This window comes from Passer montanus, unplaced genomic scaffold (assembly GCF_014805655.1).
Source record: "Passer montanus isolate IOZ18808 unplaced genomic scaffold, ASM1480565v1 scaffold18, whole genome shotgun sequence".
NCBI lineage: Eukaryota > Metazoa > Chordata > Aves > Passeriformes > Passeridae > Passer > Passer montanus.
This window is the reverse complement of record NW_024365381.1, coordinates 9,432,703-9,450,567: the sequence shown is the minus strand read 5'-3', so window position 1 is coordinate 9,450,567 and position 17,865 is coordinate 9,432,703. Positions and strand designations below refer to the sequence as shown.

Genomic DNA, 17,865 nt, shown 5'->3' with positions numbered 1-17,865 from the left:
CAATAACAAAGTAGGGAATTGTTTAATCTAGGGTAAAAAAAATTAGAGAAACACAATCTAGCAACCTTGGCCAGGGTCATCATGCTGGAAAACTGCTGTTTGTAGATAGGACATTTTCACTGGTGTCACTCTTACTGGTAATCCTTTCAAGTCAAGCCATAGCTGTAGCAAAAGGTCTATGTGCAAGAGCTTCAAACGAAGGCCTAACAATATAAATTATCAGTTCCTAGCTGTTTTATGTAGTTAACGTGTTCCCTCAGCTGACAGCTTAATTGCCACGTGCAATGAAAATGTATACATTTGTGGAAGGTGATTACCTGCTTATAGATTTACTTTGCTATTTAAACTTTAATTGCATTTTTTCCATTTTATACATGGTGTTTTTATAGCTTCAATGATCAAACAATCAATTTGCATTTATATAGCACCATATGAAAAGGAAGCATCACAAGCACTTCAGCCAACTAAGGAAACATTGAACTAAGCCAAGGCACTCGGGAGAGCAGGTAAGGTCAAACAAGTCCTCAGCAGCAAGACAAATTAATAAGTGTGTCTGCCCAGCTGCTTCTAAAAGGACAGAATGTTTCAGAGTAAGAGCATTAAGGCAGATTTAATCCCACAATCAAATAAGGAAATGAAATCAGTTCTTCCTCAGGTGATACTCCCAGGTCTCAAGGAAGCAGACTGCAGATGCTTCAGTGCATGCTCCAGACCTAATCATTCATCCCAATGAGCAAGGCTAACTTTCAGCAGAAAGCTGCTGAAAACACTGTGCTTAAGAGGGCTCTGTGCCAGGAGAGGCACGGCCAAAGCCACCCTGAGGCCCGAGCAGAGCCCGTACGTACCCAGCTGGTCAGCGATGCTGTCCTCGCTCCTCTGCCAGCTGGGCGTGGACTTGCCGCTGCCGCCCGTGTCCGACTGAGTGTTCTGCCTGTCAATGGAAGCGGGGGATCTGCGGCTAATTCCAAACCTGTTCTCCCCAAACACAAAGCAGATAAGCATTTTAAATGTGCATAAACCTCACACAAGTGGAAAAAGGGAAAAAAAGGATTTTTAAGAAGCCAGTGTCAAATAACAGGGCAAACCAACGCATAGCAAAATGCTTGAGGATTTATAATGCTTTGCCATTTCATTTCTGTGGTAGCTCCCCAGTCCCTTTTACCAGCCTTAATGCATACAATTACAATACACATTAATTTATTGACCATCCTTGGGCAAGAACAACTGGTTACAATGCTACAATTGGAAAAAAAACCAGATCAAAACATCAAGAAAGAAAATTATGAGTTTTTATTTACACAGATGTTTACATGAAAAGGTGACCAGACTGTTACATGGTAATAGAAAACTCAACACAGTGAGTAAAATGTATAAGTTTGGATAAAAACTACATAAGAGAATGAAGTGTGTTTATTGGGGGAAGATCAGATCCTTTCAACTACCTCAAAGCATTACCTCAACTAGTCAAAGAAAGCATCAGAAAGTTTGTTGGGACAATCCCATGTATCTCAGCCGCTTCCCTGGGTTCCGACAAGAGAGTGATGCAGACATATATGCCAACAACATGGATTTGTTTGGGACAATATTAACACTGCCAAATATTTTAAATAAGCCTCTATAAAGTTGACTGTTGAATATGGATTCCCAAACCCTGGGGTTATATAAATCCTGTAAATTCTTACGTTATTTGATCATAAAATTATTTGAGCGGATTAGTGCAAACTAAATATAGCTGTGAGAAAGTAGTGAGACATACACCTATTGCTGTAAAAGAAAGTATACAGAGCAAAATGAAAACTCTGACCAATGGACTTTGTAAATCCTATCAAAATAGGCAGATGGATTTCAGAAAGATCAATAAAGACACAGTAAACTCAAGGAGATCAAGGTAATGACAAGAGACACAAGAGACTGTCCATGTGCCATAGTGAGCCTACATACCTCATATGCCTAAAAGCCTGTAAGACTTGAAATCTACAGTTCTGTGTCACATATAAATCACTTAAAAGTCCGCAAGAATTATAGCTGGGTTCAGAAATAGCAGATCAATCATTAAGAATTCATCAAGAATAATGCATTTCTGAGATTTTTATTTTATTTTAATTTCCTTCAGATATGACCTGAAGGAAAAAGAAAATCCTTCAACTACATGCAAAGAATAGCACACAAAAGAATTACAATCCAATATAGAATCTTTATATCAATGAGTTTCTCTGTCTGTAATGTCTAATAAAATGAGAGAAAATAAAATAGCCCAGCTGTGCTGTCTACTCACGTCATGAGCTACAGACTGCTCCACACAACCTCCAACATAATACACCTTCCCAGCTCTCAGAACAAGCTCAATGTCATTATCCTACTTGAAGTTCACACACTTGATTAACTCAAATGAACCCACCACAGCAACATTATATGGCTCAGAAGAAGAAAATCCCACTCCCATGCTCAAAGACAGGCAGCTGGAACACGTTTGTAATGGGCAGCACATATTGAAATTTCAGCCTTCTAAAAATTCACCCAAATGTGATCATACCTCCCTTTTGTTCACTGCTCCCTGATACAGTCAGCATACATTTTGATGAATTTTAAAAAGGAAAACCTGTATATATCTGCCTTCTGAATATAAACACACTGCTCCCTGATACAGTCAGCATACATTTTGATGAATTTTAAAAAGTAAGGAAAACCTATATATATCTGCCTTCTGAATATAAACAATTTACATTGAAATTATGCAAAAAGTAACATTTTTCCTTTTCTATTCACACAGACTAATTAGGATTTCTCTTATCAAATACTTAAATTAAACATGATTTCAATGCCAATTCAAGATATGTATAAAAAGTCTAAATACAGCATTTCAAAGGTGATTGATTTCTTAAACACTGATCTGTGGTCTAACTTTTGAAGTTTGTAAACAAACTCTCACGGGAAGAATCTATATTCATGATAAAATAACTACAAGCTGTATCTAAAAGAAAAAGCTAAACCCCAAACAAATTTTGGTACAATGAAGTTGCACTGCATCAATATTCTGCTTTCTCTTGTGATGTCCTCTTACCTAACCTCCACTGTGTTAATATGCATGTAGGCTGTCTATGCATTATTAAATTTTACTTTCTACAATAACTTATTGTCAATGCAATAGCAAACACACAAACACAGTGTAAGTGTACAGAACACACATATACACATCAAGATCAATCTGGATATTCCTGAAGGCAGTGAAGTTTTTGCCTAAACCCAGTTTAGGATATGGATCAATAATCTAGAGGCAGCAATTACTGCTTGTATCTGATGGAGGCTGGACTCACCTATTCTTCTGGTCAGTTAAATTTCACAAACCTTCCAAATTGTCTCACTGTGTAATGGCCCTTACTCCAGCCCATCACTCTAACATCTTAAAAACTCAATGTTACGATTTCTCTCCCCTATTTTAATAACACATCCTGGGTAATGCTGACCAGCCCTACCTGGGATACCAAACATAGCTGCAGAGCTGCCCTGAACTTGCTCTTTCAGACCAATCTCAACAGAAGATGAACGTGGAACTGCATAGGCTTTTAGTAAAGGGACAGACATTAAATTGCTTCTTGAGGCAAGGAAAACATCCCTTCACAATCACATTTTTCATGCTCTCCATTCCGCCTTTACATGTTTACCATTTAGGCAGATGTTTGGGAAATCCTGAGTAAGTATGATTCATGTGTACAAGGACAGCATGAGAGGCAAACTGCTTTTCTTATAGGAATACAACAGAATAGTAAAATAATTTGACTTAAGAAATTGGGTTTTTTTCTAAAGAGCATCCAGTAAAGAACACACAAAGTTCACGTATTAATTGCTTCTTTCATTATTCCATTTAAACTGTCTTTCCTGGCACCGAATTAAAACTTCAACTCCAAAATGACAGTATAGTCAGGACTTCTAGGACACATCTCTTTGCTGAAATTTCAAAATGCTTGAAGAATGCTGTAGTGAACATATGCTTATAATTAACTTGAAAGATGCAGAAGGGTTGGGATTGGTGCTGGTGTGCTCTGAGGACAATTCAAAATAAACCTTCAAGCATGTCTGAAAATCCTTTCTTACTCAAGCAGTTATGGTTGTGATGGTCTAAGGACATATGGCAGCAATACCTTTTTTGTAGTGCAAATGACGTAGCTGGAAAAGAGCACACGATAATGGGAGCACGAGCTACTCATCAGAATTCAAGGTAACACAGAAATCCTTCTGGTGTGATGTGAATGAGACAAAGTCTACAGAGTAAGTGCCCTTTTCCAGCTGCAGAGGCCTGGATACACCTATCTCTAGTGTTTCCTCACAGCGAAGTTTAACAGGTTTAAGAGCAAATCTCCTAATGTCAGGAGGACTTGAGCACAAACTTAAACAATGACCAGAACAGGCCTGGTAGTGTCATGAATCAAAGCCTTCATGAAGGTGAGCAGCACAGAAGAGATTGACTCTTCATAAAACCTCAAACTGAGCTGCACGAAGGACAAGGGAGGACAAATCTTCAGTGCTGCGGAGCAGGAAGACTTTTTCAAACACACGCTCAGAAAAGTGTTCTCTGGGTTGACACAGAGCACCAAGATGCAAAAGACAGTGCCCTTGTACTAAGCAGTTCTGGACAATGACACTTAATCCTACTAATAATATATTTTTTAAAACAAAGGTATTTCTACTTTATAGAAGACCCAAACCAAAATGAATTACACGCAATGATCTGCAAAGTACTCAAGAATACATCAGAGGGAAGATTTGCAGTGTGAACTATCAGCAGTTTTGCCCCTTCTTCTCTATAGGAAGTCATTTGGAATGTAGTTGACAGCTCTTCTGCTGCCAATTTTTTTTTTCCTCTACTTGGAAATCTTTGATTTATTGGTCCTTTCCGTGCTCTCTGAAAATGATACAGATTTAATTTCTTCCTCTACAAGGTGCCCCGTACACTGACACTTCAGAGAGTTTGAAGATTTCTGGAAAGCTGGAAGCCTTAAGACAGAATGACTGTGAATATGTGAAAAAGAAGCTAGCTGTGGATTAATTAGCACTTTTGTGCCTACACATCTTAGCTGCACTCAATACTACTTTGCTTCAACTATTAACTGACTGCAAAGTCCCAAATCTATTACTTCTTTTCTTTTAGAATCTAAACCTGTGAAAGGAAGCAATTTGCCACATGAAACCAGCACCTTTAATGAAGATTTTTTCAATATATAAAAGTCCTTCTGTGTAGTAACCTGAACAGCTGTAGACTAGTATCAGAGAGTAGTTAGGCTGCAAGGTAAAAGTGGAAGCAAGCGATTTTCAAAACTGGCTTTTTCAAGAACCATGACAGTGTTATTTGAAAACAGCCATGGTTTCATCACGTATGTAAACAACAGCTGACAGGAGCCGGTGTAAGCACTCCTTGAGCACACATTACAACAAATTGAACACAGAACAAAAAATCTGCTGAAACAGAATATGTAAAAAGTCTGGTGCCTACCCTTCTGGCATAGATTTTTGTCTGTACGTGCCTCCAGTAGAGCCAGTGTCGCTCGAAGAGGACAAGTTGCTTGGAGAGTTACGGCACTGCTGCGACCTTGCTAAGGCGATGGAGGAGACGGTGACGTAGACATCGGAGCCAGGGGACAGCCTGTTCAGAGCAAAGGAAGCCTCACATCAGCAGGATCACACTGCAAGGCACACCCAACAACACCCTGCAAACTGCACGGCAATGGCATCGTGGAGACGCAGAAATCCTATCAGCTGAAGGGTCACATATTTCCCCCTTATTCATCTACTGGAAACCATGAAAATCAACTGCAAAACCCTAGATGCACGGGAAGAAATAAAGGCCAACGTGGGAAGAAAATTCTGGCACACACTAGGAAAACATTCTGGTTTCTAAAGTCTGTTGTTACAGATTGATTGTAAAGAATAACGAAACATGACATTCCTCATCACAATACCGACTAGAAGAAAATATTCCTAATTCTTGGAACAAACTCTTGCCTAGAACTTAGACTAAAAGCAGTGAGCTGCTCTTCCAAGAGCATCAAGCTTACCTCTATGCCACCAAACTTGTCCACATTAAAACACAAGGACTAAAAAAACGCAATGCAATCTATACATACCACCCTAAAAATTAACATTCTAACACAAAACTATCTCAACAGATCAAGAACTCTGTTTGAAAATGCAGTCCTGAGTCACATAAAGCCTTCACCTGTCAGAATAACCATACAGCAAATAAACAGTCTAGAACTGCAATACAAGCAGCTGAGTAGAATGGCTGGAAGCAGCATGCTTATACTGCCCAACTCATATCCTGTTCTGTAGGTCAAAGGCTTTTTTAGATAAGTGCTTTGTGCACGTTGTTTCCCAAACCCCAGCACAACTCACTGGTGTTAGCTGGTTCTTTGTTCTACTCAGTCGTGACTGAAGCTATTCAAAACTTTTACAGTGCTTTGAGTGAAGTTTGTATTATGTCATTGACAAATATCTAACTCCTACTGTGAACAAAAGCCTTTATTCATTTTATCTAGGAAAACAGTAATTTGCACAAGCTAAATAATTTAATATTTGAAAAACAGATAATGACTTCAGTCATATAGACTGAAATAATGACTTCAGTCTATATAGTCATATAGATAAATTGCCTCAGCACCCAGACTGGATCTTGGGCTTTAGAAGATCTTAGCCTGGCCATTTAATCTGTACCTCTAAAGGCAGGTTTTAAATTAGCTCTCACCACAAGACTGTAAAAACTTGAAAAGTTTAAAAAAAATCTTTTGGAAATTAAAAACAATTACTGAACTGATTAATGGTCTTTATGTAAGCATACATATTGAAACATTGTGTGTACATATATTTATATTTACATTTATATCAAATGTGCATTGTCCTCCTAAGTACTTTGCAAGAAAGTAGTAAACTAACAAAATCTTAAAATGGAAAGAGCAGTATGACTGGTTCAAACATTTTCACCATCTGCAATTTCATGAAGTGCATATAATTAATAGTAACTTTTTCTGAGACAAAAAAGGAATTATCTAAGGCCTGACTATGGTAAGTACTATAGCAATTCCAGTAATGCCTTTCTAGTCTACCGAACATATTTTAACTTATCCCGCATTACCAAGCAACTATTCTGAAATATTTGCTTGCAAAGAACATGGTTGGAGATTTGAAAACTTGGGGACCCATTAATCAAGCAGTTTATTTTCCCAGAAGCATCCCTCTAAAAAGGAGGAAAAATAGTCTGGCCACACAAAAATACACTTTCATTAGAACTCACTTACATACAAAGGCACACACATTTAAATTCAGTTACATTTGCAGAGCAATACACAATTTAAAATCATGACCTTTTTTCCCAATACTGAATTGGAATTGATGGCAAGGAAATCAATTACTTCTCAAATAATTGCTTTGAAATATTTTGTGTTGAAAAATGCTTACATTTTCATTTCAGCTTCAGCTATGCCATCCTATGCCTTACCAAAAAGTGACAGTACTATTCAGAAGGAACATCAAGATTTCAAAACTATGTCATAGAGTTCTAACTCATTTACAAAGAGGAAAGACCTTGAGGGCAAACAAAATTGTATTATAAACGTGGTCTGAACAAGAGAGATGAACAACCAGTCAGGTAGGACTTATTTAAAGCAGAAGTATATTTTTTTATTAGTACAGTTCAAAATTGCACTAAAACACACTAATACTATAAGACATTTCATTTTGTATGAAACATGTAAGAGAAAAGAATTTAAGAGCAAATTAGTTCAAATTGACTTTTTGAACTGCTTTGAAATCTTTTGATGAAAGGCACTTCCCAAGACAAAGGTGTATTGTGTTGTGTTAGCAGTATGCCCCTATAGCTAAAATAATCTGAGCCTGTCTTTTGTTTATAATTAAAAACCATACTAAAGCAAGCTCTTATCTATTTCAAAAGAGAGTTTTAAAAAGAAATGCCAAAATGGTTAAGTGCATGAGTCCCACAATTGAATTTAAAAATAGGCCAAGCGTCCATTACATTAAACAGATACAATTACATTGAAGTCAATTGAACTGGGATTATCCCATGCATGATTTACTTCTAACAGATCTAGTTCATCCTGAAAGAACTGGTTGAGTCTTGCCAAGTATGGGAAGAACGTCATCTTTTGTGAAAGCAGAGAGTGGAATGGGCATACATTTATTTTGTTTAATATGACAACACAGACATTGAAAGCATCCATCTTGCTCTTAATAAATTAATTTCCATGTCATTAGCTGTAATTTTCCCCATGCATTCAGTGTGCACAGGTATGTAGTACACACATCAGAAGAAAAATGTCCGTCTAGGTCACTTTGTGCCTACGGCCTAAGGCAGTCTAATTACAAGACCACACACAGGTGCATTTTCCTGTAAAACTGTACAGGCACAGGGCCTGTACTGTGCTACAACTTCTCCTGCAAGACTGCAGAGCTCAGAAGCACAGGAGGGTCAGGCTGGCAGAAGAGGGAAAATGGCCTTACACTCAGTGCTGACTTGGCAAACTGAATCCTTACTTTACACTTGCTGAAGCACTCTGATGTGACCACTACTGCATTTGTTAATGACAATTTTTTATTTGTTGTTGCTAATTTTAATTTTTCAAAGGCCTTATTTGATTCCAAGGCCCACTATATCTCTGAGCTGAAATATTCCTAAAGCAGCTGAAGTCAACTGAGGCTACAATTTGAATATATAAAATATTAACAATGCTGGGCACACTTCCAAATATGAGATAGCCAAAATAAGCAAATAATTAGGACATAATTTATCTCTCTACCTTTGTTCTTAATCAGAAGAGGGCCAAAGACATCTCTTCTCACACAAGAATTTTGAAAAGAAAGTTTAATTAATACCCATGAAGCATTCAGAAACGATAGCAATGGGTGCCACTGTAAAGCTTAGAGGGGAATTAGCAATGGCATCTTTACAACAGGATTTGAATGTCATCCAGTAAATAAGGGACAGAGTAATGAAGAGGAAAAAAAAAAATTAAATAGCTCTTCTTTAATGAGCTGCATCCACTGTGTGAACTGAATGAGGCAGATGTCCTCTAAATTACAAGAATTTCTTGTAACAATCAAAAGAAGCATCTGAATATACAGTTACACAAGAGTTCTGAAAAAACAGCACAGCACATCTTAATTCTGGCATGCTTACCTTCCATGTGTTTGAGTTTTACAATCCAAATAATAGTGCAAGCCACAACAATTCCCAGCAAACACCGTCTCAAATGCTCTCATGTTTAAAGGAAAACAATCAATTCCATTCAAAAAGGAAAAAAACCCAGCCATTTTGAGGAAGGAGATAGTGAATGAAACAGAAAAGGTAATTATGTTGTCGTGTTGTACCTTCTCAAGTTTTGGGTTTTTTTTCAAGTTGATCATCACCTTTCAGATAAAAACATATTGTAACAAGAAAAGACAGAGGCAGGCAGTGGGATATCAGATATATGGAAGAGTTTGTGTATGAAGACACACTGAAAAGCTCTGTGGCTCCAGGGATTATAGAGAAACATCCTCTCTCCTTCACTTAATCCAAACATGAATTACACTGGACCAAGCAAGCAGTGCTTACTCACTAACCCACAAGAGAAAAGAGCAAGTAGGAGGTCTAGAACTACCAAGAGACCAATTAGCAGGAACCTGGATGAAGAGCCAGCAGCCCCAGCAGTACAGGTGCACTCAGCTCCAGGCACGCTTACATGCACACAGCCAGGGGCCTGTCAGACCTGGTGAAGAATATTCCTTTACACTTGTAAGCATTTCTTATGCTTTTCCCTGGTTCCCATTGATGGCCCTTGTCAAACAAGAATGGTCAATCTTGACAAGACACAGCATGGCTCTTCTCAGATGTTTTTACATTGCAAGAGTTTGGCTGCACAGGTATGCATACCAACAAACCTCTGGTTTCTCCACTGCTACATCCAGCTCTAGGTCCTGGAGCTGGCGGCAAGCGTGTGGTATATAATCTCATGTTGGTACAGGTTTTAATTTGAAGAATGTTACAAGAACATTTAAATAACAAATCTTCAAACCCCATGAGGTAGGCATTGTGTGTACTACAATGCTGACTTGACAGGTAGCAAGATGAGCACAGACACCTGTTTGTTTATATTGGGAAAAATGTCACTGATCCAGGATACACTGCAGCAGATCAGGATTTTTAGGTAATATGGGAACAGTTTAAAATAGAATCTGCCTGCAGGAATTAACCTATTAACTACAACTGGCATAATTACTACCACTGACTACATGGGCATCATCCAAGTAAGTATGGAGTCTTAGGGCAAGACTGTGCTTCAAAGTCCTCAATATGACACAAAACCAATCAATGATATTGTTCTAATGCTTCCACACTGCGGAATTTTACTGCCACTGTGTGACTGCAGTTGTGCTGTAATTCATTTTTCCATTTGGTTTAAAATATTGACTGTGTTCAGAAATTTTCTAGTTAAAAGCCTTGAGTTTTCATCCAACAGTACTCAACTGCAGACTGAAGTGCTCAAGTCCAGACTGGGGTCTTCAACATGCTTTCACCACTGATTTCCATACCTTTTCAAATGTCTGTCAAATCAAATTTTAGTTAAAACTGGTTTCAGTTTAATTGACAAATTAAGAACAGATAATTATCTACCATTATCTCCTCTCCTTTCTTTCCACATTGTCTCTTAATAGAATATGGAATCCAAGTGTACATAAAATCTGAAAATTGTGAGAAGGGGGAAATAAATTTAAAAATCAAATGCTATAATTACATGTTCTCCGAAAACATTAGCTCTGGTTTATTTCACACATATGCGGTTTATTGTTTTTTCCTTAACATGTCCTCCTGATATTAATTCTGGGTAATAGGCTATATAGTATCCCACATGGTAATTAATACTGTGAAATAAGCTATGACTTGGGATTTATTGAATTTATATTATTAGATTTTTTTAGTCTTAATGTTGCAGTAACATGAGAGATTTATTTTAAGATTTAAAGTTCTGGGTTATTTTTCCTGTCTACAAATACCCACCCACATCAATAACGACTACATTCAAAGATCCAGATACTGTGAAGATCAGGGAAAATGAGCTGGTAGGTTGGATATATGAAGACAATCCAAAGAAGGCAAATTTAAGTATTCTTCTGGACGGGGCATTTGTCTGCCTTATCAGAATAAGGATTGTCAAGCAACATACTCTCCCACCTACAATAGCAGTGTCTATGGGGAGATGATGTTTGGATAATTATGAAGTGAAATCCTCCTGTTCTCAAGATTGCTAATGCAGATTTTTATGTATTTCTAACATACTTAAATGGACTAAAGGGAGCAAAGCACAGCAGAGCATAATCACTGCCGCCTGCACCAGAAACATGCACAGATTTCAGCACCTCCTCCTCAGTGTTTTTTAGGGTTAATATGAAAACTAGTGGTGAAAAACTAAATGAGACAGCAGTTAAGAGGGCTATGAGAAACCCACCTTTGTTGATTTTAAGACTTTGCACAATAAGATACATCTGAGCTTACTGAAAACCAAAGCTTTCTTTTATCGTGTAGAGAAAAGACAAATGAGTCTTGCAGTAAGCTTATTGTTGAGGTTTTCCCCTCCTGTATTTCTTTAAAATGAAAAAAAAATATTTCTTCACTTTAACTGGAAAGACATTAACCTTATGCAAATGATGATATATTTAAACTTGATTAATCCAAGACTAACAACTTTAGCAGACTGGAAAGATGACAGAAGACATTTTTCAAGCATACAGGAAAATTCCCAGTGAAATTATTTAAACTTTGATAATATACTTTCAAGGATCAAAAATCCAATAGAACCCTTTTTGAATAATAATAAAAAGAATACTTAAAAGAATGCCTAGAGGAGGAGGAAAAAAAAACCCAAACAATCAAAAAAACCCACCAGCTATGTGCCCTGAAAATGAAGGAAATGAAAAGTCAAAGTTTCACCTTTTGAAAACAAACACTAAGAAAATATAATTTTCAATTTGCAAACGTTTATCAGGACAAAACCCCCCTTCCAGAAGCCTCCAGAGACTGGATAAAACTTGAATGCCTTAGGTATGTGATGTTGCCTGCATAGAACTTTATGCACAAGGAACACAGAGTTGTTAATACCCCTTCTCCCAGGGCAGCCAAAGGCTCTCTCTTCAACACGAGCCAACTCCAGACTGCAGCCAAGCTCTCTGGTTAATACACCATGACAAGATGGAAGCATCTGGAAAAACCAGCAACTCCATGGAATCTGATAGTCTGTCACTGCCTTAAGCTTTTCCCAGCTACATAAGGAGATTGTTCAGCACTAGAGAGAGCAAAAAACGCCACCAGTTCAGCTGCTCTTCCTTCCAGTCCAGCATCAGCCTGTCTTTAGGTCTAAGAGGCAGATACACCCTGCAGCCATGCAATTTTTATGTTGGTCCAAACAGATCATTCAAGAATCAAGTCCAGCATTTCAGTGGCTTCTGCAACCTTTTCTAACAGACAATCCAGTCAGGTTGTCTGTGAAATTATTAGTGCCTTCAGTGTTGCACTTTTTTTTTTCCAACTCCCACAGATGGGAGCTTTTTAAGTATATATTTAAGAAACAGAAAGTAAGAATATTAAGTCCTTAGCAACCACTGTAATTTCCTAACAAGGTATCCAACACAGAAGTTTCAATTTCAACTTAGTAGTTTCCTGGTCTTGGCTGTATCATCTTTGAACATGTTTTTCCATTCCCAGTTCTTCAGGACATGAAAAAGATTTTAAGTTGTTTCATTAGAACTCTTACATTTTCTACAATATGCATCCTATTACCACTACTTTATAATTTGCACCCATAAAGATGATCAGAACGTATCTAAAACTTTTTTCCCTAGGAATTGTCCAAAATAAGAAATACAAGCTATTAACTTGCTTCCCCCTTCACAGATCTCATTGCAAATACAGAGACAGATTTGTATAGATAATCATTCCAATGACAGTTCATCTGAATGCTATCAAATACATATTTTTCCATGAAAGAATAAAAATACTGTCACATGATGGACCTGATACCTTTATAATAACAATCGCTTTCTTGTTTAAAGAACTTGAAACAACAAAAAACCCCAAACCACACTGGAGAAATCCAAAATTAGAACAATTTCTCCTCTAGCCTAAAACGTATGAACACTGAACACTCCCTAATCAGATGAATTTCCTTGCTATACTAGTCAAAATTCTCTTGCTAAAAACCCTGTCAGATACTATTTTTGCTTTGGGTGCTTTAGGCAATTCTACCAAGCCTATGAACAAGATAAATTTCTGATTTACTTTTTCAAAATGCAAAAGTTCATGAACACTTAGCTCTAAAACTCTGACTGTAACTTATTTAAAACTTAAATAACAATACATCAATTTCAGAATACCATCCAACACAGGGAAACATCCCAGCATACTTCACTTTGTGGTTAATTGTGCCAGGAAAGGTATTTCCTTTTGATTATTGTTCCACTCATAGTCATGCTGTCTTTTGACTAATTAAAACCAAGATTAAAAGCAGTCTTCAGATGCTTAGATAAAACTCCTGTGAATTTTCCCAGGCAGACTCAGAGCAACAATGAAAAACCATTTGTGCAGAAGACGCGTACCTGCGGCTCTCCAACGGGCGCCCGTCGCTAGAGATGCTTCGGGGAATGTTGGCTCGTTCTGGGGGTGGCATTTTTCCTTCTCCTTTTCCAGAGCTAATCCTAGATGGTACTGGGCTTTGGATTTGAGATGGCACCTGAGCCACATGAGGTCCCTGTCCTTTGCTTGCATTTCGCTGCCATTTGTTGTTATTTCTGAAGGGAAATTTGAATTCATATGACATTCCTTCATTCACCTTGTACTCCATCACCGGCATACGGTAGTTTTCTGAAGAACTCCTGGAAATGAAGGAATTAACATGCAGCTATAAAAAATAAAAACGTGTCCTGGTCACAAGAAGAGAAATCTGAAGACAGAAGCTGAATCAATTCTATGAAAGTATGAGATTTTCTTTTTAAGAAAAGTTTATTTAACAAATTTTAGAAGGATCACACAAGAAAAAGGACTAGTGAGAGTCTGTCTCCTGATCCTGGTGAATGATGCACAACAGACTACCATGGACTGTACCTTGTTGGCCTTTCCCCTGATTCTCACACAGTAACAACCTTATTGTCACCATCACTGAGCCCTAACCCAATGGCTGTCCTTGTCTATCCTTCCAGAATAGTTTACAGCCATCCATTCCAGTTGGTCAAGTTGATACTCTCCATCGGCTACTGGGCTAGAAAAGCTAAAAAGATATGTGAGAAGGGTAGACAAATAAGACCTGAAATGTTTGCTCTTTTTGAGACACACCTTTCTGATGCACAGACATTAAAAGACAAGAGTCACATGAAATAAGGCACCATACATAACTTCCAAACCTTTGGCTTTGGAGTACCCCAGTTGATAAATTTGCACATTATGAAAAGACCTGCTGGAAACTGTAGATGTCAAACCCCAAAGATGCCCATTGCTTCCTGAGGAACAGCACAGCATAAAAATCTGACTAGAACAGGACATAAGCTAATGCAGCCTACATAAGACATAGGGCAAACTTCTGCATGTATTTCAAATGAGGCACTTGGAAAAAAGATGTGATCTTCCACTTCAGTAAGGATAATTTTGCATTTCTCTTGACAAATGTATATATATCTGAGTGTATACTAAGTATGTTTTATCATTATTATTTTATCTACATACATCACTCTCTAATGTAAAGAAAAATAAAAAAATCAGTGCAAAATTTTGAACCCACAGCTCTTCCTCTAAGCAATTAGACCATTAGGGGTGAGAAATATTAGTATATCTTCCCTGCAATAAACAAAAAACAAGACAGAACTTGTTATCTGGCCATGCTGACATAAGCAAGTTGTATGGTCCAGTAGGAACAGACAAAGTGAAACAGTCAGTGCAGAGGTCTTGCTGCCTACAATATGCTCATTTTTTAGTTTTATGCTGCTCTATCCTCTTGTCTTAATGTATAAAATTATAACTTGGAAAGCATGAGATGTGCTTCCAAAGCACATGCAGGTCAGCTTCATCTGAAAGACTCCCAGGCCACTCTGACGTGATCCACTGCATGCTAGACAGGGATGAGCAGGAAATAAGGCCACAATTGAACTACAATATTGATAATTGATATCCTTTGTTTTTTCTTTTCTCTTCATATTTTATGTCCCTGGTATTCTTTCCCAAGTGCACATGTGCTTAGCTTGGTTTTCTCTTTTTCTCCCTGCAGCATACTTACAGTTTAACAAGCAAGAATGCACAATTTCCTCTTAAGGCTGTGTCCTTAGATTCAAAGTCAGCAATCAGCCCACTAAATGAGTTCAGTTGATTATGAACTTATGAAATTATGATTATTAGGCAATGTTTTAATAACTATGGTCTAGTAGAGACTTAACCATAACAAGGCCTGCCTCTGCTCAGGGCATGAGAATGTGGAGTATTTGGATGGGATATATTTTTGCATCTCCTACTGACCTTGTACACATGCCTGTTGCCAAGTCAGCTTATCTAACTGCACCCCAACTTCATGCCAAACAATTTATTAGGATAGGGACTGCTTCTCATATGAATGTAGTATTCCAACCAGAACACATCTTCATTTTAGTTATGGTCTGCAGAATTTACTGTAGCAGAAATACTCAATGACCTCCAGAGGACATAATGAAAGGACTCCAGTTGCAGAAAACTGATTGCCAAAAGAGAAACTGCTTTGTGCAAATACTTAACTGAAGTCTCTAGTAATACATGTAGGACAGCTACAAATTCAAGACACAGTTCTTGAACTTTTATGATTTTGGATAGAATAAATGGGGGGATCAAGAGCTGCTTTATGGAATTTTATAGCTAGCAATAACCCACCATGAACATTTGCTCACTAGACAGCAACAACAAAACTTGGAGTATCTCACAAAGTGCAGTCATTTCTCTTTCTGCTATGGGTTTAGATGCACTAAAAGTAAGCCTGTTTTTGGCTGTACTTAATTTAGTTCAGAAATAATAGGATCTGTGCTTTCCACACTGATTTTTCTGCTCTAATCCTTTCATGATGATTGCAGCTGAACTTTCCATTTGCTCGGGCTGCTAAATACTGCACAAAAGCTTTCCAAATATCTCATGAGTGACCTTATGCCACTCATCATTTTAATCCCTGACATGTATTCAATTTTCCACTGACAGCTAAAAGACAAAAAAATCCCTTTCTCTCTGCTTCTCTTTTGCTAGCATTTACAAAATGAGTTCATGTTGCTTCCAGTGAAAACAAACATGGATTTTTCTTTTATACAAGTACCAGGTCTTTTCTCAGACACAATTTCATATAAATATAATAAATATGTGTTAAAGTTCAGCTCCAGTATTAAGTACACAAAGATTTAGCAATTACACCTACAAAGGTATAGACTGATTAAAAAAGAGCAGTGCAAAAATGCTGTCTCGGTCTCTCACTCCAAGGAGTCCTCTGAACTTTGGTAACTGTACTTGCTTCTTGGAAAACCTATCCTAAGCCTTCAGCTAGCCTGGGGGCAAATTTATTCTATTAAACACCATTCCATTTTAATCATATAGCAGCATTTCTAGGATACAAATACATGATGTCAAGAATATGCAATTAAGATTAGTGATATGGCTGAAGGCTACAGACAACACTGAGAATTCATAAAAATTATAAAAGCTTTAGTGTGAATTCAGGAAAAATGTCCAGTTTAAGAAAAATGCACACATTACTGCTTGTTTATGATGAAGCAACAGTTTTAAACTATAAAAACAGCAATATAATTGACATGAGCTTCAGGCTTAATAGAGATGGGAAGTGAGAGAGATGCAACAAGATCTATGGAGTCAAGAAGAATTTGCAGCAATTTCTCTGGCCAGATCCATACCTTTGAAAAACCCTCGTCATTTACAGCCTTACTGTGAAAATAGAAGCATGTAAGTCTGTTCCTAGCTCTCAAGAGTTATATCCACAGGCATTACAAATTACCAGCAAATGGGAAAGCAGGCAGGAATGTGTGCAATGAATTCTGATGCACGCTCAACACACAATGATGACTAAAAAGTTGTAAATGAACGTTCAATTCCATGGTTCCATGAACTTCTTCACACGTTATCACATTTTAGTATTCAATGAATATTGGGGGGCATGGAGACTGAATATGGGCAGTTTTTCCTGTTCCCTTCTTCCAACCTTAAAATACTGGATGCTGTATTATAATTATACCACATTTTTTGGAGACTAACACTCTGTGGCAGTTCTTCCCCCAAAACAAGATACAATTTCAGAACAAACACAGCGCCTGCAAAATACCTGCGTGGTGTGCAGTCCTCGTAGGGAGGGACAATGACGACCTTGACCGTCACCGATGTCCTGAGCAGATCGATCATTTGCTCGTGGCTCAGGGTGGCCACGGCCACCTTGCAGATCTCCACCAGGCGGCTGCCCTGGCGCAGCCCCGCCTGCCACGCGTAGCCGTAGGGCTCCACATCTGCCACGATGCCCTCGTAGTTCACGTGGAAACCCAGCTGGCCCAGGCCATTCCTGCGCAGAGTCATCTCCACGGTTTCACAGCCCTTGGTCACAAGCTGGGAATTGAAATGTAGACGGAATTTAATGCTTTGAGACACCTCAGGGGCTATAACAGAGGTTTAGGGGCTCAAGTTTTGAAGAACCAACTCCCAAGGATCATGGTGGGACCTTATCAAGGGATATATATTGCAGTCCTAGGTACATAATCAGCTGAACGGAGTCTTGTTGCTCAAACAAAGATTTTCAGTAGAATCTAGTTAGTCAAGCTCTGCCTTGGAATTTT

General features: G+C 38.1%; 1 protein-coding gene across 7 annotated transcripts in view; it reads right to left on the bottom strand.

The window, feature by feature from the left end:
• Positions 1-17,865, bottom strand: part of SIPA1L1 (signal induced proliferation associated 1 like 1) — a 201,860-nt gene that overhangs the window by 22,661 nt on the left and 161,334 nt on the right. For all 7 annotated transcript variants that reach the window (XM_039704988.1, XM_039704995.1, XM_039704993.1 and 4 more), the window contains 4 exons: positions 17,364-17,638; positions 13,633-13,908; positions 5,489-5,638; positions 846-970 (listed from right to left, as the gene is read on the bottom strand). In XM_039704988.1, coding sequence (XP_039560922.1) covers positions 846-970; positions 5,489-5,638; positions 13,633-13,908; positions 17,364-17,638 — 826 coding nt within the window. The remainder of the gene's footprint in view (positions 1-845; positions 971-5,488; positions 5,639-13,632; positions 13,909-17,363; positions 17,639-17,865) is intronic.